Source organism: Mus caroli, unplaced genomic scaffold (assembly GCF_978045245.1).
Source record: "Mus caroli unplaced genomic scaffold, Mus_caroli_1 scaffold_16, whole genome shotgun sequence".
In the NCBI taxonomy this organism is placed as follows: Eukaryota; Metazoa; Chordata; class Mammalia; order Rodentia; family Muridae; genus Mus; species Mus caroli.
The window spans coordinates 67,793,754-67,815,626 of NW_028227271.1; the positions used below are offsets into that span (position 1 = coordinate 67,793,754).

General features: G+C 42.8%; 1 protein-coding gene across 2 annotated transcripts; it reads left to right on the forward strand.

Annotated features, from left to right (window-relative positions):
• The first annotated feature begins 6,166 nt into the window (after window positions 1-6,166).
• Window positions 6,167-19,381, forward strand: Pabpc1 (poly(A) binding protein cytoplasmic 1). 2 transcript variants are annotated; one of them, XM_085831930.1, is made up of 15 exons: window positions 6,167-6,840; window positions 9,195-9,388; window positions 9,572-9,687; window positions 11,882-12,021; window positions 13,474-13,568; window positions 13,896-14,033; window positions 14,214-14,309; window positions 15,534-15,806; window positions 15,998-16,088; window positions 16,711-16,821; window positions 16,896-17,050; window positions 17,504-17,588; window positions 17,944-18,074; window positions 18,383-18,475; window positions 18,943-19,381. In XM_085831930.1, the coding sequence occupies exons 1-14, from the start codon at window positions 6,648-6,650 to the stop codon at window positions 18,473-18,475; spliced, it is 1,911 nt and encodes a 636-aa protein (XP_085688056.1). In that variant the 5' UTR covers window positions 6,167-6,647; the 3' UTR covers window positions 18,943-19,381. The 2 variants fall into 2 exon arrangements, with proteins under 2 accessions (XP_085688056.1, XP_085688057.1); XM_085831931.1 differs by having other exon boundaries at window positions 11,882-12,012.
• The last annotated feature ends 2,492 nt before the right edge of the window (window positions 19,382-21,873 follow it).

A 21,873-nucleotide genomic window follows, 5' to 3' on the forward strand; every position in this document is an offset into this window, starting at 1 on the left:
TGCTTGTATCATGCATGCACCTCTGTCTAGTGTTTCTGACACAAATTTGAATTCAGAACCTGTCAAATCAGCCGATGTGTTGTATTTCAAGAGATGGAAGGCACTGAGTAAAGAACCACATTATAAACCACTCGGTCACACAATGACTCTGCTAAGGGGACAGTGGGACCCCGATCATCTTAACCAGCATAACAGAATCCTGATTTAACACTGAAAGCTAGGAACTGCATTATAAACCACTCGGTCACACAATAACTCTGCTAAGGGGACAGTGGGACCCTGATCATCTTAACCAGCATAACAGAATCCTGATTTAACACTGAAAGCTAGGAACTGCATTATAAACCACTCGGTCACACAATAACTCTGCTAAGGGGACAGTGGGACCCTGATCATCTTAACCAGCATAACAGAACACTGCCTTAACACTGAAAGCTATGCCCTGGGAGAAGTCTTGCTATTATGAGATTCCTGTAAGTTTCTTACTCTCCTCTACAGCAAAGTAAACCATTCCTCTCTGCATTATTGCAGGTTTCTGAGTCTCTGTGGAAGACTCAGATGATGTTATCCGATAAACACTCCAGGGAAAGGTCCGTGTGTGTGTGTGTGTGTGTGTGTGTATGTGTGTGCAGGTATCTATGTGCACATATAAGTATGCTCCTTTCTGCATCCTAACTTGAATCATACATATTGTATATGGAAGGAAATGTAATCTGAATGGCATCTGTAGGAAATCCTAATCATGGACCTGCCAGTTTATAAAATGGGAGTACCAATCCCCAAACAGAAACAAAAGAGCCGATTTTCTGAAATATTATGTAACATTTTTTATTTAATATAGTGTTTTTTTTTTAATTTCAAAGATCAACAAGATCTATACTTCTTACGTAGAGAGAGCTACTATGTTTATTTATTGTCCTTTTCCAATATGTTATTCAGTATAACCTAAAGATTTTGTAAGGCCAGCCAACTTCTATTTGTGTTATATGTCCTGAGACACTACAAATTAATGTGCTCATATTCTGAATATATCCTGGGTAAACCTGAAAATCATTTCTACACTTTTTTTTTTTTTGAGACAGGGTTTTTCTGTGCAGCCTTGGCTGTCCTGGAACTAACTCTGTAGACCAGGCTGGCCTCGAACTCAGAAATTCACCTGCCTCTGCCTCCCAAGTGCTGGGATTAAAGGCATGAGCCACCATGCCTGGCCATTTCTACACTTCTAATGAAGTTCTAGTGAATGGGTTTTCTGGAGAGTCTTAGAATTTATTCATTAAATAAAAAAAGTTAATGATGTTGATGTTATTAGACATCCTTAGGCTCCCACAGTGAGATGGTGCACAAATAAAGGTACTTACTCTATCACATAGCCTGCAGTTTAAAATTAGATAGCACAGGGAAGTCAGATAAACATAGGCAGTGCGAGAGAGAGAGAGAGAGAGAGAGAGAGAGAGAGAGAGAGAGAGAGAGAGAGAGAGAGTTTAGATAAGTGCAGAGATTGGAGATTAAAAAGGCAGAAGGAGTTAACAAATTCTGTCTCTATATCCTTAGTTCCCTTTACTGGAAGACAGGGAGGTTGTGTGGTTGCTCCTGAAGGGAGTTAGAGTGTAGCAGGATCACCATTGTCTTCAGTTGTTGAGGTTCATCCCATAGTCCTTGCCTCTGCTTGCCTGGCTGTCTATTAAAAGTCTTTCTGGGCAGTGGTGGTGCACGCTTTGGGAGCCACAGGTAGACATATCTCTGAGTTCAAGGACAGCCTGATCTATAGAGCAAGTTCCAGGACAGGCAGGATTACACAGAGAAACCCTGTCTCAAAACAAAACAAAGTCTATTCATTACCTTCGTGCCTAGAACCAAGAGCCCAGGCAGCATTTTAGAATGTGGCTCCTGCAGCAGCTAGCTGCTACTAGATGTCAGATGGGAGAGCCAGCCAGAGCCTCTGGTGTGTACAGTCCTAGGCTAAAAAGTTGGATATCTCCCTAGCAACCTATTTTGCATGATTAAATAAAACCTGGCTGGCCTTCTTGGGGCTAGATAAAACGAAACACCAAATCCATAACTTTGGATTTGCCAAGCTTCATGTTAAGATGTAGAGATACAGATAAACATGGCATATACTCCTTTTGGAGCATATTAGAATTTTATTTCAGGAGGCAGCTAGTGAACAATTTAAAGTAGGAAATGTAATGTCAGGAAGGGTACCAGCCCAAGCTGATGATCAGGAAGGACTGCTGGAGAAGAGAGAGAGATGCTGTGGAATTTCTAGGACCTGGATGTGTGACAGAAGCCAAGAAAATGTTTACAAAGAGACAAGAGAACAGACAGCCTCTGTAAATGTTGAGTCCAGTGGGTCTGAAAAAGACCCCTGGATTTGTCAAACCACAGTGGGATCTTTAACAACTGTTGACAGGGCAGTTTGAGTGAGGTGAAGAGAGCAATACTGTAGTGGGTTAAGGAATCAAGGGGAGATTTACAAAGTATATGGAAATGAAAGGCTCGGGAGGGACCATCTAGATGGCTTAGCCTTGAAAGATGCTTACAGCTAAGCCTCTCAGAACCCACAAGGGGAAGGAGAGAACTGACTCAAGCAAGGTGTTTTCTGGTTTACACATGCACGCACACGCACACACACACACACACACACACACACACACAATCTAAGAATGTTGGCTATGAACAGAAAGTGAGTGGAAGATGGTCCTTGTTTTGTTAAAAAAAGATACTAAACTATGTGGAACCAGCTGGTTAGAGGTGAGAGATAAGTGATCAGAGGCCTCAGCCTACCAACCACTCAAATAGGCAACAGTTGCCATCATCCATGGATTAAAAACAAAGCTCTCGATTGAGGTCCAAATCCTTCCTACTTTCAATGGCGTGGACTCCATTTCCCTTGTGTCTCTCCTAGCTATCTTTCTCAAGGAAGTCTCAGCTTCTACGTTTCTTTGCACAATTATCCCTCCTTAGAATAGGACACTGGCATCCACTTCATGTCAATAACTGCAGTGGCTTAGGAGTCCTAATTATTAGCTCTTTTTCCAAAGAACTACTCTTCAGCCAGGTGTGGTTGTGTATGACTTTAATCCCAGCACTCTGAAGCAGAGGCAGGCTGATGTCTTTGAGTTCAAAGCCAGTCTGGTCTAGTGAAGTCCAGCACAGGCAGGGCCACATAGACACATCTTGTCTTTAAAATATATATATTAATGTGGAAAGACTATTGTAGAATGCTTCTTCTCTCCACCATCCAGAGCATCCATTTCCTGTACCAAGTTATCCTGAAAGCTGAATTATTAATTGGACTTAACCATTTGGAAGTGTGTACAAAATGGATCCGCAGCTAAAACATGTGTAACTTCTTTCTGGAGGAAAATGAAGGTAAGACCCGGGAGCTATAGAACACTCAGCCCCCATTTAAGTTAGTGCTTGCTAAATGCTTGCTCTCTGACAAAGTAGACCATTTTCCCCCTACTTCTGCCATTTACAATCATGTCTTCATGGGGTCCATTAGAAGACATATGCTAGAGAGACGGCTCAGTGGGTAGTAGCTCTTGCTGCTCTCCCAAAGAACTTGAGTTTGATTTCCAGGACCCACACTAGGCAGCTCGCACCCAACTCTATCACCAGCTCCAGGAGATCAGATACCCTCATCCCACCTCTGTGAGCATCATTCATGTGTGGCATACACTCACAAACACACACTTTTTTTTTTGGTTTTTTGAGACAGGGTTTCTCTGTGTAGTCCTGGCTGTCCTGGAACTCACTCTGTAGACCAGGCTAGCCTGGAACTCAGAAATCCGCCTGCCTCTGCCTCCCAAGTGCTGGGATTAAAGGCGTGCGCCACCACCGCCCAGCACACTTTTTATTTTTAAAGGTAATCTTTTCTTCCAAGAGGATATGTTAAAAACAGTAGGTAAAGGTATTGATTATACCTGGCTTTAACTTTTGCTGCCATCTTTGCATCTTACAATGGTTCATGTCCTCGGAATGTGTGCTCAGAGGAATATTGCAGGAGTTGGTTCTTACCTCCCATCATGTTGGGCCTGGGGAATCCAACTCAGGACAGGCAGGGCAATAAACACCTTCACCCACTGAGTTATACTGACAGCTTTCTCAAAGGCCTCTTCTGTTTTCGTTTCGTTTTATATTGCTCTTTGCTTAGGAGCTTAAGTACTAAAATGATGTCGTTTTCTTTTAAACACTAACAATGGAAATTTCACTCTCATATTTTTAAGAAAAAATTTAGAATAGATTCTAATAGTAATATCCCACCTGATAAAGTGCTGGGGTTGGATATTCACTGCCCCTTCAGCGTTTATATTTATGGTGACCAGAAAAACCATTATTAGCGTCCTGAGGATAAGAACTTGGCTTCGTTATCTTTACTTTAGGGTACCCAGCACACGATGGACATTCAATGACTATACTAATGGATTGATTTTAAACTACTCTCCTAGTAGACCGAACGGTGGTGTTTTGATGAACTATTGTTTTAACTAGAGCCTTATTTGAGTAAACAGATTTAGATTGCATAGCCTAATGTGTCTTCCTAAAGAACAGTCTTAAGCCGGGCATGGTGGCACACTTCTTTAATCCTAGCACTTGGGAGGCAGAGGCAGGCGGATTTCTGAGTTCGAGGCCAGCCTGGTCTACAGAGTAAGTTCCAGGACAGCCAGAGCTTCACAGAGAAACCCTGTCTCGAAAAAACAAACAAAAAAAGAACAGCCTTAAATGATACTCATGTGTTAAGTATACAACATATTTTTCAAAACTGTTATCTTCCATCAATATGGGTGGGGAGGTGAAGATGGGGGAGAGGGGACAGCCTCTGTGTAAGAGTCTCCGGACTTAAATTCTAACTAAATGAGAAAAGTTATAACTAATTTACACTAGGCAATAGGCTAGGCTAACGACCATTGAAGAGCTGAGCAGTCGTTTAACTTCTGACACCATTAACGGTAAAAATAGTACTATTTGCTTCACTTCCCACACATCACTGTCAAAGGATGTTTATAAAGGACTTCAAAAACTGTAGAAACCTACTAAAGTCGAGTTTTTGTGTTGATGTAATGTCATTTCTACGAGTCGATATATTTGTGCCTATCAATCATTTATATTAATCCCCAAACCCTGGCATCCAAGAGCTAGATTAGGGTGGCCCTGACCTCAGAGATCTGCAAACCCCTCCTGCCTCTCCAAAGCTGGGTTAAAGGCGTGGACACCACGCCTGGTGAAGTGGGTTAAAAGCGTGGCCAACCACGCCTGGTTAAGCAGGCTATCCAGGTTTGTTTGAGTAAGAGTGACAGATACCGAGTAATTGTGAGAAACACATACTTTAAAGGAAAAAAAACATTTTTTTTCGAGTCCTTTTTACCACTAAAAAAATGTAGGAAGTGGCTCAGTGATTCCAACAGAACATCTTAAGCGCCAGACTCCCAACAGCCTTATCCCCTCCCCTCCCCCTCGTCGGGGCCTCGGACCCGTGCTGGGTCACGCCCGGGACGGTTGGAGTCCGGTTGAGGTCAGCCAGCCCGCGGCCGTTGAGAACTCCAGCTCCCGGCAGGCACCGCTTCCGCGGCCCACGCGCGTGGCGGCGCTGCCCGCTGGGACTCGTAGTGCGGTCCGGGTAGGAGAACCAGGCAGTTACCCTGCCTCTTTCCGCGCACACCTTGGAAACCCGGCCGGCAAGGCTCACGCCCGCCCACCCGTTTCCAGCGCCGCTCGGGGGAGGGGAGCTAGCGAAGCAGAACCTCTGCCGCGGCGGAGGGAAGAGGCCGCCACTAGTCGCGCACGTGGGGGGCGGTTGGCGCCCAGAAACCCGGAAGCCCCGCGCACCGCCCACCCGCTGCGCTGACCGGTTAACGCTCTTTCGGGCGGGGGCGGGGCGTGTGCGCAAGGGGCGTGACCAGCGGCCGCGCCGAGGCCGCCCACTGGCCGTCCCGCCCTTTCCTGGCTTTGCGCAGCGGGAAGTCGGCCCCTGGCTGTGGCGCCTGCGCAGAAGCCCCGCCCCGCCTCGGCCCCAACCCCCACGCCCGCAGCAGCGGCTGCCGCCGCCACCTCTCCCTTCCTCTGCGCTTTCCTCCGCCTCCTCGGGCGCCGTCGCTCGCGTAGGGCCCTGGCGTCAGACGCGCGTGGGCGGGGCGAGTGCGGCGGGGGGTATAAGTAGAGGGTGCAGGAGGCGGTGCTTCCCCTTCTCCCCGGCGGTTAGTGCTGAGAGTGCGGAGTGTGTGCTCCGGGCTCGGAACACACATTTATTATTAAAAAATCCAAAAAAAATCTAAAAAATCCTTTGAAAAAACAAAAAAAAAATTTACAAAAAATCCGCGTCTCCCCCGCCGGAGACTTTTATTTTTTTTCTTCCTCTTTTATAAAATAACCCGGTGAAGCAGCCGAGACCGACCCGCCCGCCCGCGGCCCCGCAGCTCCAAGCAGGAACCCAGAGACCGAGGCCTTCCTGCCGCCCGGACCCAGCACCGCCAGCCTCGCTCCCCCGGTTCCACGGCCGTTGAGTACGCGTCGATTCCGGTTGAATTTTGTCCCTCTGCGCTCGCCCCCGCTCCCCTCCCCCCGGCTCCGTCCCCCGGCCCCGCACTCGCTCTCCTCCTCTCACGGGAAAGGTCGCGGCCTGCGGCCCCGCGGGCAGCCGTGCCGAGATGAACCCCAGCGCCCCCAGCTACCCCATGGCCTCTCTGTACGTGGGGGACCTGCACCCCGACGTGACCGAGGCGATGCTCTACGAGAAGTTCAGCCCGGCCGGGCCCATCCTCTCCATCCGGGTCTGCAGGGACATGATCACCCGCCGCTCCTTGGGCTACGCGTACGTGAACTTCCAGCAGCCGGCGGACGGTGAGCGGCAGGCCGGAGGGTGGCGGGCAGGCGGCCATGCGGCCGGGGCGGCGGGCCTAGCGGGGCGGGCGAGGGGGCGGGAGGGCACGGCGCCGCAGCCCCTCGCGGGCCGGCACTTCCTCCTCTGCGACCATTTTCTCGCCATCGGTCGCTCTCAAACTTTAGGGCGATGACGCGCCGGGAGGGTGGTTGAGATAGCCTTCACCGCGCTCCCGCCACAAGCTGTGGGATTCGGGGGTTTCGAGTCCCCTCCTGGAGCGGCGGGTGGAGGCACTCCTCCATCCCCTGCCCTGGCCTGGCAGTCAGGCCGGGGAGGAAGTGCGATTCGGTGTTGGGAAATACCACGTGTTGAACCCTGTAACCTCACAGGCCCGAGGCCTGTTCCTGCCGGTGGCTCAATCGCTGGGAGGAGCCCAAGGCTTTAGAAGAAAGTTAAATAGGGTGATGCCTGGTGGTGGTGGTCCTTAGGGTCGTAAGCTCGTACCTAATAGCACATCTCTGACCTGTGGACCGGGAAAGGCACCTTATATCGTATATAATTGCTTGGGATTTTCCCTAGATGAAGTATTCTTTAACCATGCCGTGGAGGAGGGGATGTGGAAGACTCTAGGGCACTAGACTCCTTGGCTCATTTTCAAACAAATTAGATCTTAAGTTTAATAGAAGTGGTTATTTAATGTATACATACGTATATTTTTTCCTAAAATGGCACCTGTGGTTATGAATTTTAAGCATGTTGACTAGTTTTGGTCCTAAATATTAGGGTAACCTGGATCGAATTATGTTGAGTTAATAGCATCCAACTAATGAAAGCTTCCTTGATTTTCTTTCGTAAAGTGGTTCGGAATATCCATGAATCTTGGGCAATAATTGAGAAGTAACACATTGAGTTTGTAAGTTTGACAATTCACTGAAACAGAAATCTAAGAATCAGATAAGATCTATGGCCTGATGTCGTTGGGTTTTTAAATCTAGATGACCCTCACCCTGACTTAGGAGTCAGCTCTGTCTGGGTTTTATTTTAGTAAGGAAGACTGGAGTTAGAGTGGTCACTAGATTAAAGGTGAGATTTGGGGTAAGCAGCATCTTAAGTGGGGTGAGCCAGAAGTTTTAGAAGTGCACGGCAGGTGGCCTGCCCCTTGCTCTCTAAGGGGCACTTTTTAGTGTCACTTCATTACAGCTTTCAACTCTGGCAAGTGACAGAATGTAAGGTAAAGGAAGGTAACTTGGGATGGAGTAACCAGAACTTCTATGAAAAGAAAACTTGAAAGACTTGAAACTTAGTGGTTTTCTTTTCTTTTTTTAAATCCAGAAACGCCCAGTTTTTAAAAGTCCTGGGATTTAAAAAGCCGAACCTAAAATTGCCATGGTTATAGTTAACTTTATATATTTGTGTCAGTGGACCAATATTCCAACTGCTCAGAATCTTGCCTCTTTCTTGCATTTATTTTGTGGCTGTGTATGGTCAATGTTCCATCTTCCCAATTTTTTTTAAACCAGCTTTTTCCTTTTTACAGTTATTTCCTTACTGCAGTAATGGACTGGGGTTCTGCTAGTGACCAGCATTCAGTTTTGTAGGGAGATGTGACTCATTAAAAAAACCCAAGCTCAAGCAAAGTCAGCAGGACCAGGGGTGCTTAGGAGGTGTGGTCAATCGATAATGAGCTGGCTGCTGATTACTGTGCTCTAGGAACTAGAAATTTCATTTACAGAAAATGGTTGGGGGGACTGTGTGGTGCTTTCTGCACTTAAACCCAGCACGTGTTTGTTGAGTTCTTGGCTAACCTGGGCTACATGAGTTCAGGAAAGCCAAAGCTACACAGTGAGACCTTATCTCAAAGAAAAAGAAAAAGGTGGCTGAAAAACTTGTTCTGTCAATAACTACAATTATTAGTGAGATTTGGAATTTGCTTCAGGTGTTCAAGTGGACTGTTTCCCCCTTGAAGGTCTCATCTCTTTACTTAATGATAGTATTTTTTTCATTTAAGACAGGTAATGGGTACATGGCAGAGGTGGCTGGACTCCAGGCCAGCCTGGGCTGCATAGAGATCCTGTATCCAAAAAAAGTTTCAGCTTTAGCACTTCTTTTTACAGTACACTTTTTTTTTTGAATACAAGTATTCAATCTTTTTTGGGGCCTTGAATTATAGGATAAGTTTTTTTGTTGTGAAGCATAACTATCCAAAAATAAGTGGAATAAATTGTTCATTACAACGATTAAGACTTGACTTTAAAGAGGAAGTTGAGCTGAGGCCACATGGCTATCCTTTTACTCCCTGTCACTGGTAATTTTATACAAAGTGACTAATGAGGTGTTAGAAGTAATACTTACTCTGAAAATGTGTCTCTCTTAGCGGAACGTGCTTTGGACACCATGAATTTTGATGTTATAAAGGGCAAGCCAGTACGCATCATGTGGTCTCAGCGTGATCCATCACTTCGCAAAAGTGGAGTAGGCAACATATTCATTAAAAATTTGGACAAATCCATCGACAATAAAGCACTATATGATACGTTTTCTGCGTTTGGTAACATCCTTTCATGTAAGGTAAGCCGAGCTATAACAGGTTAGTATTGCAGCGCTGTGCTACTTTTAGATTTGGAAGTGACCTTTGTGCTGTCTGTCAATACTGTCATTATTCCTGAAGTTCTGGAATTAGGTGACTAACCTTTCTACAGAGTAGAAAAGCAATAGCAAGTAGTAAAAAGTGAGTGTTCTGTTTCACCCTAGGTGGTTTGTGATGAAAATGGCTCCAAGGGCTATGGATTTGTACATTTTGAAACACAGGAAGCAGCTGAAAGAGCTATTGAAAAAATGAATGGGATGCTTCTAAATGATCGTAAAGTGTAAGTATAGCTACATCTACAGTGGATATGGTCAGTCTGCTTTTAATAGTTCTCCATCAGTTTAAAAACTAGTAAATACGTGCTCTTAAAATACAGCGAACTGGAGCTGGACTTAGTAGCATGCCTTTATTAATCCCAGCAATTGAGAGGTAGAAGTGGAGGCAGGCAGATCTCTGTAAGATCTTTGTGGCCCACCTTGTCTACATAGGTTAGAACAGCCAGGCCTACATACTGAAACTGTCTCAAAAAATGTAACTGGATTAGTATATGCCTGTAATTTCATCACTTGAGAGATAGAGGCAGAGGATCTATGAATTCAAGGCCAACCTAGCTAGGCTACATGAAAATATCTCAAAAAAATCCATCAAACTGTTTACATACATATAGCACTGACTCATATTTGCTGGGTTTCATAATCATTCATGATAAGTAATGTCAGTTGCTCATCATAGAAACCCAAAATAAACCAGGTAAAGAGAAACCAGGTAAAAACTAAGGAAACTAATGCATCAGCCCATTTCATTCATGTTTAGGGAAACTAGCTAAAGAAATGATGGATAGGTATTGTAAGAAGACACCCAGTAGTCTGAATTCAGAGCTCACTGGTGGTTTCCATTAATTTTTTCTGAAGTATTGTTCTCTTATCTGAAATAAACTGGTTTAACACAAGTTAAAAACTTTGGCAAATGACATTGAAAATTAAAAGGCTGTTGTCAGTAGAGATCTATTTTTTTGTTTTTGTTTGAGACGGGGTTTCTCTGTGTAGCCTTCTCTCTTGGCTGTCCTGGAACTCACTCTGTAAACCAGGCTGGCCTCGAACTTAATAGATCTGCCTGCCTCTGTCCCTCAGTGCTGGGATTAATGGTGTGTTACCACCGCAGCTGAATTTGCAGATTGATTTCTCTTAATCTGGGAGAATTGAGCTCACGTATTAAGTGATCTGAGAGTTCTTGATGTGTAAACTCCAGTGGTGGCATGATCGTTGACAGTCATTCATTTTCATGACAAATTCCACCTCTGGTAGCATATTCCTGCTCTTTAGAAGCTCAGGCAGAGAAAGATCACTGGGTTGGAGACCAATCTGAAGTTACATAAACAGAAAAGAAAAACCCACCCCAGGGTTTTTCTAGTTCTGGCTGTACTTGAACTCTGTACATTATTCTGGCTTCAACCTCAGATCCACCTGCCTCTCTGCCTTCCAAGTGTTGGGATTAAAGACACGCACCACCTCCCAACTCTGTTAGAATACTCATTTATAAAGTGAAGGAAATGCTGATCTCAGATGTAGAAATAGGAACTCCAAAGTGTTCTTTACAATCCAGCAGTTTTAAAATTTGGCAGATTTTGGCATATTTGATTTTCAGGTAGAGGTGCTTAGCTAATAAAGCCTACAAATAATGAAACCCAAGATTCTATAGCCCCAACTTGTAATAATGGAAAACTCAATGGCAGCGCTTTAGTAAAAATTAAAAGAATGTCTATACTGTACTGGCAAGAGCCAAGTAAAGACTAATTGGTTGCTGGCTTACGTGTATAATGAGTTTAAGTTATACATACAGTTTCTCTTCCTTTTGAACTGTGGTTTTGGTGACTGTCCTAAGACATAGTAAGCTAAAGCATTACTTAGACCAGAAAGTTGGGTCTACAATGAAATCCTCTCCCCTTGAGGTTCTTTACCAAACTACATGATTTTGAGGATTAAAAAAACCAAATCTCTTTGTTTTCTGTGCTTTTGAACAGAGAATAAGAAGCCTTCAAGTTGACTTTGATTTTTTTGTGTGGGGTTACAGAAGTTTGTATTCTTTTTTTTGGTGTTTATTATTTGTCATTCTATTTAATAATGTGGAAGAATTGAGTGTTAGTGTTATGTTGATAATACTGCAATTAGACCAAGCTCTTGTGTTAGAAGAGAGAATTGAGAATTTCTGTTTAAGGAGGTGGTACAATGTAGGACGATTCTGAAACAGTTATGAAGAGCATGTATGCAGGGCTCTTTGGCACAGAACAGTTACTTCTGTTGACAGGTGTGAACCCTTTAACCCTTGGCTTACTTGATCAAATGTGCATTGAAAGAAAACTCTTCCTTTGTAATTATCAATAAATTGTTTTTTAAAATCAGTGAAGACATTTTTATTTTGTGGTAAATTTTGTAGACCATTATCCTTCATCTGAGGTTTATGAAACATTTTACTAGGTTTGTTGGACGATTTAAATCTCGAAAGGAACGAGAAGCAGAGCTTGGAGCCAGGGCAAAGGAGTTCACCAATGTTTACATCAAGAATTTTGGAGAAGACATGGATGATGAGCGCCTTAAGGAACTCTTTGGCAAGTTTGGTAATGTGTCAAAGTTAAATCTTTATACTTAGAGTAATTGTCTAAAGTTAATGACTAATATCTGACTAGTAAGTTTTAACACTTGATTTGAATTAGGCTATAGTTCACTGCACAAGAGTAATATGCAAATGGAATGCTATTCAGTGACCAACAGCACAAGGCATGGGTGGCTGAGGAGATAGAAGGGTTTGCCACATTAAGTAAGATCCTTTGAGTGCCTCAGACATTAGTATGAGGTAGGTGGATGATGTCGGGATCTCAGGACTGGAGTTAAAGAAGAGGAAGGCAGGATTTGTAGGTGACTTCCTTTCTGTTGAGCCTAGGAATGGCCTTTTTTTGTTTGTTTTATCTAGTTCTGTATTATATCTAATATCATAAAGCTGTGTTGAGCTTTGACAAAGACAGGACCTCAGAGTTGTAGCTCTGGCAGGCACACAACTCCCAAGAGATGCCTCCTGAGTCCTGGAATTAAAGGCACAAAGCACAGGGCTGAATCCTCTTTTAAGCAAAAGGAATTGTGATTCTTCAAGTACCAATCATGTAAGATGACAGTCACGTTTTTGCACCTCATTCAATCAAGTCTCTCTTGTATGTCATTTGTCTTGCACCTGGGCGTTTTAAAATAAAAAGCATTTTTTTGGTGGTATGGGGTGGGTCTCTGGCCTTGGACTTACTATGTATATACAAGGTTGGACTTTGAGAGATCCACCAGCTACCTCCCAAAGGCTAAGATTGGATTATTTTTATTTTATTTATTTTATTTTTTAAAAAAAACCTTACACTATCTCTTGTACAGCTTGGCTATAGACCACTGTCTTTTCTGTTGCTAAGTGCTAAGACATTACGGCTAAGTGGGCTTACAGTCTAAGGTGTAACCATGACTGTCATGGCAGGGAACATGGTGGCAGGTAGGCATGGCAGTGGGACAACAGCTGAGGGCTTACTTGTTACAACAACCACAAAGCAGTTACGTAGCTTTATGGTATGGGTCTTTGGAAACCTCAAAGCCCACCAATCGACTGAGGACCAAGTATTGAAATGTATGTGGGCCATCATTCAACCACTCCTAGTTCTTTCTGTGCCTGAGCCTGCTGGGTCTCTTCCACAAAAGGGGAAGGTAGAACTTGTGTTTTAAGAAACATTCTTCCAGGTATTTTATGCCTGCAGATCTAGCCATTCTCTATACTTACTGTTGAAAAGCAGATGATCAAAGAAGGCTTTGAAAGATTATTTTGAACAAGAAAAATCAAGTTAATGACGTAAAGGGACAACTACTGAGCTAAGAATAAAATCTCCCATAAGCTTGAAAGATAAATCTAACAGTATTTAGAAGTGCTTATGGTAGACCAGTAAAACCTTAGGCTGGGAGGGCTGGGACTTGTGTGTTACATGTTAGGATATGAAATGTGTACCTTAAGTGGACTACTACTGAACTACTCAAACTTTTTTTAGGGCCTGCCTTAAGTGTGAAAGTAATGACAGATGAAAGTGGAAAATCCAAAGGATTTGGATTTGTAAGCTTTGAAAGGCATGAAGATGCGCAGAAAGTAAGAGACTAAATCATTTTTTATTCTTTCAAAGGCGGGTACAAAACTTGCTCTGGTATTGAAATTTATATACATTATTAAAATGTGTATACATTTATATGCCAACATAAATGGAAACTACGCATTGTAATCAATTATTTGCATTCTATGTATTAGAGTTGGGAGCGTGTACACCCTTTAGCCTGGAGATTTGGGGAATGGTCTATTGTTAATGTTAGTAATTGGACAAATTTTCCTTGCTAATGAGATATATGTACTTTTCGCAAGTAACGGGAGGGTTTTTGTTTTTTTGTTTGTTTTTTTTTTTTTTTTTTTGGTTTCTATAAGGCTGTGGATGAGATGAATGGGAAGGAGCTTAATGGAAAACAGATTTATGTTGGTCGAGCTCAGAAAAAAGTGGAACGGCAGACGGAACTTAAGCGCAAATTTGAGCAGATGAAGCAGGATAGGATCACCAGATATCAGGTTCGTATTTACTCGGACAAGCACATAAGGCAGGGATGAGGAAACCTATTTTATGTTCATTTCAGTTACTTCAGGTAACAGTTTGGGAGGGAAGAGGAGATGTGGGCTCTTAAAGTAATAGGTGTGCTTAGGTAGCACGAGAGTCTTCCTGCCCTCTCTTCATAGTTTCCTTCTTTTCAGGGTGTGAACCTTTATGTGAAAAATCTTGATGACGGTATTGATGATGAGCGTCTCCGGAAGGAGTTTTCTCCGTTTGGTACAATTACCAGTGCAAAAGTAAGTGTGCACTATGCTTTGAATTGAGATTGTGCAAGTAAATTTTTAAGGTAGGGAGTTGTTGATCCTTAGGTTCTGCTCTGTCACTAACTGTTCACTGATGCCTGTTGACTTACATAGTTCATTCTGGATAGTCTGCCTCCCCCAAGTAGAAAAGATCCTATTTCAAAAAACCTTGGGAGTCAGATTGCAAAGCAATAGGATTCTAACCTAGGATTTTGGTTTAAGAACTTAAGCTGTGGGTGTTTTATCCAGTGTCCATGATTTGTGGCTACCTTGCCCCTTCATTCTGATTTTCCAGACATGTTCGTAGACTTAGACTTTGTTAGAAACAAAATATTTACAGGTATATTGGGTGAATGCAAATAAGAAACAGCTTGCCCTGTGTTTCAGTGTGCACTTTTTTTCTAGATTTTGTATTTCTAGTGTTTTGAAGGTCTTTCATTTCAGTGTTGTGCCTGAACGTTGTTTGAATTGACTTTTGCCGGTAGTATATGGGAGGGACAAAATGTAATACAGACTTTTCTGGGGGTCACAGGGCTGGCAAGTTAAACTAAACTACAAGACATGAGTTTAGCTTTTATTTACTAAAATAAAACCGGGTTTACCAAGTAATACAAAGGGATGATTAAAATGGCAAATAAAAGGTCCTTTTTGTCCTGGTGACAAAACTTCCTACACTGCCTGGAATTGCTGGGGTGTCGTGTATTCGGATGGAGACAATTCTGGGCATCTCCTGCTCTTAACAGATTTGTCAGTAGAATAAGAAGTAGTCTTGTAGCCGGGCGTGGTGGCACACGCCTTTAATCCCAGCACTTGGGAGGCAGAGGCAAGCGGATTTCTGAGTTCGAGGCCAGCCTGGTCTACAGAGTTCCAGGACAGCCAGGGCTACACAGAGAAACCCAAGAAGTAGTCTTGTCCTTTGAATGCAGTTTAAATCATTTAATGATGTGCCTGTGTGGTTGTCTTGATTTAAGGAGGACTGTTTCATGTTGGACTTTTAATTGTGTAATTTTATTCTCGTTGCTACCATAGATAATAGATGTAATATTACATGTCTGCACCTTGGATGCTCTTAAGTATTGATTGTAAGGAACTAACTCAGTTAATACAGGATGGTTCTAACATTAACAAGATTATTTGGTTCAATGACTGAGTATAAGAGACAGTTCTTGGTTATTCTATCATTTCCCTAACTTTTTCTTTTTTTCTTTGTCTTTATAGGTAATGATGGAGGGTGGGCGCAGCAAAGGGTTTGGTTTTGTATGTTTCTCATCCCCTGAAGAAGCCACTAAAGCAGTTACAGAGATGAATGGTAGAATTGTGGCCACGAAGCCACTGTATGTAGCTTTAGCTCAGCGCAAAGAAGAGCGCCAGGCTCACCTCACTAACCAGTATATGCAGAGGATGGCAAGTGTACGAGCTGTGCCCAACCCCGTGATCAACCCCTACCAGCCAGCACCTCCTTCAGGTTACTTCATGGCAGCTATCCCACAGGTGAGTGTGAAGAAGAAACTAAGTCAGGTTGGCTTCATAAGCTCTCCACGATAGAGCACTAAGTTGTTATTCGAATTGGGAAGACAAATGGCAAGGGTGGTAGAGTCAGTTGTTTTGAGAGCATGTAATGATAGTTGTGTGTTGTGGAGGGATTACCCCCTAAAGCTGATGGGCTTATTTTCTTTACCCAGACTCAGAACCGTGCTGCATACTATCCTCCTAGCCAAATTGCTCAACTAAGACCAAGTCCTCGCTGGACTGCTCAGGGTGCCAGACCTCATCGTAAGCCTCATTTAGTTGTATCTGGGAATTGGAGACTGGGGGTGGGAGTAGGGGCCTGTGTATAGCTCAGTGATATAACAATTACCTTCCCATGTGCTAGGCTGTGGGTTCAATTCCCCAGTGCTATCATATGAGGCAAATTTGTCCTATTGTAGTGATAAATTGCTTCTGATAATTTATAGTTGGTAGATTTGGCTCTTTTTGATTTTGAAATGTGTAGCTTAGGCTGGCCCTGATCTAGCAAGCCTCCTACCTTATCTTTGTGACTGCTAAGATGGGTATTGGCTGACTGTCATGCCCAGCTCCAAGTTTAAAAACAAAGAAAAAAAATGCCATCAGTGGGTATTTGCTTCAATTCTTCATTTGCCTTGGTAGCAATAGCTTTCATTCTGTAGGGTTATGTGTGGCATTTTGGTCCTCACCCATGGTATAGCAAGCTGGGTTTCAGGAGCTCTTGGTGTTTTTTCTTAATCCTTTTTTATTTTAATCTCCGATATTAAATTGAAACTCACTTTCTGTAAGGGTCTTGGCTTTTCATACAACCCTTAGCCCTAGGAAAGCTTAGGCTTTGACTCACTTAGTGAAGTTCCTGGTTCATACAGGTTCTTTCTTTTGAATGCAGCATTCCAGAATATGCCCGGTGCTATCCGCCCAGCTGCTCCTAGACCACCATTTAGTACGATGAGACCAGCTTCCTCACAGGTTCCACGAGTCATGTCAACACAGCGTGTTGGTGAGTCTTAAACCTCTCTGTAAAGATTGATTCCCAATTTAAAATGGCACAATTAAAGGCATTTTTCTCTTTAGCTAACACATCAACACAGACAATGGGTCCACGTCCTGCAGCTGCTGCTGCTGCAGCCACTCCTGCTGTCCGCACCGTTCCCCAGTATAAATACGCTGCGGGAGTCCGCAATCCCCAGCAACATCTTAATGCACAGCCACAAGTTACCATGCAACAGGTATAGTTTAATCATTTATTTGCAAGGGTTATAATGTTCAGCTGAAATCCAAGGTCTGATGGTAACTGCACAAGCTATGAACATAGACTACCTGGGCCATCTTAAGGTTCTATGTGAAGAAAGTTTACAGGCAGCCAGCAGTCTCCCTATGTGGTGTCTTGTTTAGGATGGATGTGAGGAGCATGTTAAGGGAAAATTCATTTGTATTAGACTTAATCTTTTTCCTAGTCCTGGAACCAAAAACTATAAAGAAGACTAAAATGTAATTTTATCTCAAGCGCAGATGTGTCACGTGGGATTATCTGTACTTGCTGACCTTTAGTCAGTATTTCTCTCAGCTTCTCTTGGTCAAATTCAGGTAGCACTCTGTCCTTGCTATGACTATCCCTTGAGGGCTGGCTGGTTTATGTCTCATTACTTAGGTATTAAGAGGGTTTTCTGTTTTATGTGTAGCCTGCTGTTCATGTGCAAGGTCAAGAACCTTTAACTGCTTCCATGTTGGCATCTGCGCCCCCGCAAGAGCAGAAGCAAATGTTGGGTAAGTAACTTTGTTGTCTTGGCCTGTCAGTTAGATTTGACGATAATAACAAGGACCACTTAGACACTTTGCACCTAAAATGAAATGGCTTAGGATGGTATGTGAAGGAATACTGGAAAATGCGGTAGGCCGCTGTTTCCCACTCTAGCCTTGAAGCAAGGAAGCATTGTCTATGTTAATACCAAACACTTGAGGAACTAACTGATACCACCAGAGAAGTGACTGCCTTGTGACAGATTGTGCTATACATACGGGTGTGGTAGCAAGTACATACTATATATTAAATAAGGTAGGTTCCTAAACCCCTCATTGATAATGGCTATTGCTACTCTGATTAGAGTGTCTGTTGTTCTAGGTGAACGGCTGTTTCCTCTTATTCAAGCCATGCACCCTTCTCTTGCTGGTAAAATCACTGGCATGCTGTTGGAGATTGATAACTCAGAATTACTTCACATGCTCGAGTCTCCAGAATCTCTCCGCTCAAAGGTACTTTGCTTTCAGCCTATGTCCTTCACAGGTTTATTCTACAGAACATGTAAATGGAGCCCTTATACAAATGAGTATACAATTAGGCTTTATATATAAATACTGACTACAAACCTGTGATAAACTTGTAGTGCTTGTTGTTTTCTCTATTTTGGGTAACTTGCTCAAAGCTTACTGCTAGTAGATTGCAAAGCTTGCTCAGGTCAGTTTGTTCCGCTTCTGCAGCCGGATTCATGAATGCTGCTACTTAAGGCTCATTTTAAAGTGTTTGGTGAGAATTAATTTCCTTGAGCCATTATGTTTTCCAGGTTGATGAAGCTGTAGCTGTACTACAAGCCCACCAAGCGAAAGAGGCTGCCCAGAAAGCAGTTAACAGTGCCACTGGTGTTCCAACTGTCTAAGTGAGTTCTCCCTTGCCCGCTTGCTCCAGACATAAGGACATTAGGTCAGCTTTCCAGAGGGGTATATACATAACAATCTATTCACCTTAAATACTGACCAGCAGTTTTATTTAAGTCAATATTTGGAAACAGATTTTGCATAGTAAATTGTATGCAATGTCCTGTAACAGAAGTTGGCTTTCATAATCAGTACTTTTTAAAAAATTGGGTGACGGCTTTAAGCAGTTTCTTGGACCTCTGTCCCACTACCAGGAAACTGTTAGTGCTTGGTTGAGTATATTATATATAGTAAGGTCAGTAGTAAAAAGAATTACTAGAATCCTGTTTTTTGTGGGCCATGTTGTATGTGATGTAATAGCTGTGAGTATTAAAGGAGTGGGTGTGACTGTGCCAGTACAAACAGGCAGCAGATTGACCCACTGAATTCAGGCAAGGGCTTTAATTATGTCTTTTTTTAACATTTACAGATTGATCAGGGACCACGAACAGAAACTCGTGCTTCACCGAAGAAAAATATCTTAAACATCGAAAAATTTAAATATTATGAAAAAAACATTGCAAAATATAAAATAAATAAAAAAAGGAAAGGAAACTTTGAACCTTATGTACCGAGCAAATGCCAGGTCTAGCAAACAGTGCTAGTCCTAGATTACTTGATTTAAAACAACAAAAAAATACAAAAAAATAGTAAAATATAAAAACAAATTAATGTTTTATAGACCCTGGGAAAAGAATTTTCAGCAAAGTACAAAAATTTAAAGCATTCCTTTCTTTAATTTTGTAATTCTTTACTGTGGAATAGCTTGGGACATCAGTTCTGTTTTAAGGAGCAGAACTGATGACTGAGCAAGGAAACGTAATTTGGATTATAAAATTCTTGCTTTAATAAAAATTCCTTAAACAGTAGATGGTTATGCTTTTATTTACTTTGATTCTCTGGGCAATTGGCAGGTGTGGCAGCAGTTGCTGACTTAATAGTACAGAGCTGAAAGCAGCAACCAATTCTGTGAAGCATACGCAGTTTGGGGGTGGGGTGGATTTATACAAGCTCTCGGTATGTTGCTGGCTAGCCTTAGCCTCTCAAGTTTTGGGTTTGTTATGTGTGTCTCATCGTTTTTGACAATTCTAGTGTGTTCTTTTTAGCTGCCCACATTAATTTATTGAGCTGTTATGTGTATAGTTAGCTTGTTTTTAACATACCAACTTACCATTAGTATGGTTTCTGTGCTACAAAATAAATTCACCTGTTTCTTTTTTTTTTTTTTTTTTTTTGATGTGACAGTCGCAGTAGCTACCCAATGTATTGGGGAAAATGGCATAGTAGGCACCATGACTACCCTGTGCTACTTTTAACCCTACCAGCTTTGAGGACTTGGAGTAGTTAGTAGTTAGTTAAGTACTGTCTGTGCCTCACCCAGACCACTTGGAAAGTAAAGATGGACAAGTTGGGATTGGTTTTATGACCTTGACATAAGCTTGTACCCAAGCAACTTGTACTTTGAAAATACAGTTTTATTTTTTGAGGTATGGTCTAAATATGTAGCCCTGGATAGTCTAAAATTGAGATTGCCCTTCCTCTACCTCCCACCTGGTGGGATTAAAAGTGACGGTAGCTGCGGGTTGTAGCGCACACCTTTAATCCTAGCACTTGGAAGCAGAGGCAAGGCGGATTTCTGAGTTCAAGGACAGCCTAATATACAAAGTGAGTTCCAGGACAGGACAGCCAGGGCTACCCAGAGAAACCCTGTCCCCCCCCCCCCCCCAAAAAAAAAAGTACCTATAATGATGGAGATTTAGCTGACCTACTGCCATCTAAATCAGGCTGGCTTCAAATTTGGCAGTTTTGCTGAATGCTGGGATTATGGGCATGTGCTATCATATATAGCCAGATCTAGCCTCACTAGCTGCATATCATTATTTTAGGACTGCTAAAATTGGGATCAAATACATGCATATAAAATGGCACCTCATCTTATGGCTTCTCCCTGGAATCACTTTAGCTTTTGAAACCTGCCTGACTAGACTGGGAATCCTGGTTTGCTTTTGGTCTGTGTCCTTCAGTTGATTGAAACAGGGATTCCATATTGCCCTATTTGGCCTGGGACTTCTGGCCACCCTGACACCCATCTTTTTAAGTGTTGGGATCACAGAATATCACCAGATTTGGCTTTTGAAGGTTCCTTGGGAAGGCAGAGAAATAATAGACATCTTAAATTTAGTAAAGTTTTAGGTTTTGGTGTTTTGAAGCAGGTTCTAATTTGAAAAGCTGAGTTTTTTGTGACGTTCAGGGAGATAGGGTATGCCTAGATTGGCTTCTTTTGTTCTGTGATTGGAATTAATTTCTCAAGGAATAGGAAAGTAGAGCATGTCTGTTTTAAATAGCTTTGTTAATAGATGGTGGGCAGAAGCAGTAAGTGCAAAATCTGTCCTACAGAAATTGCTAGAGATGTGTAAAGAGTTTATTTGCAGATTTGACTTGGCTTTTTGAGTCAGGGTCTAGCTCTAAACCAGATCCACCTGCTTCTTACCCCCTGGGTGCTGGTTTTAAAGGTGTCTGATAAAACTGATGGGCTTAGGGTATACACGTGGAAATTGAAACTGGCTTACAGCAGTTTGTGGCAAGGACTTGAGTTACCCTAACAGTATATTTTTGTTGTTTTTTGTTTTGTTTTTCAAGACAGGGTTTTTCTGTGTAGCCAACTCAGAAATCCGCCTACCTCTGCCTCCCAAGTGCTGGGATTAAAGGCGTGCGCCACCACTGCCTGGCTACCTAACAGTATCCTTACAGATGAGATTTAAGGTTTCCTGCTTGAGTTACAAATGTTACAGGATTTGTTTAGGGCCCTAAGTACACTGTGTGAGTACACTGTAGCTGTCTTCAGTCACGCCAAAGGGCATCATATCCCATTACACATGGCTGTTGTAATGAGTTGTCAATCTCTCCAACCTCCATGTTTTGTCCTTTTAAAGTGAGCCCCAGTTACGGTGCAGACGTGTTTGTTTGCTTCCATCTTATGTGCTGAGTTTATACCATCTGTGTCTGGTTGATGCCCAGGGAACCTATATGAGGGCCTCAAATCAACTGAAAGTTGTGAGCCTCTGCAAGAGCAGTAACTGCTCTTTGCCACCAAGCCCCTTGTCCAGCCCCCAAGACAAGTCATTTAACAAGCAGTAGGAAGAATGACATGCCCTTCAGAGAAATGAGCATAATGTAAGTTTGGACAGGAGACTTGCAACAGAGAATTTTTTGTTTTATTGACTAGAAGTTCTATGTTGATACATTAAAGATGTCTTAAACTTAACCAGTCATCCCTTGGAACAAACAGTTTTTGCTCATTGAGAATTGAGGATGACGAAAACACCAAGGGTGTTGACAGTATATCCAGAAGCTATCATTT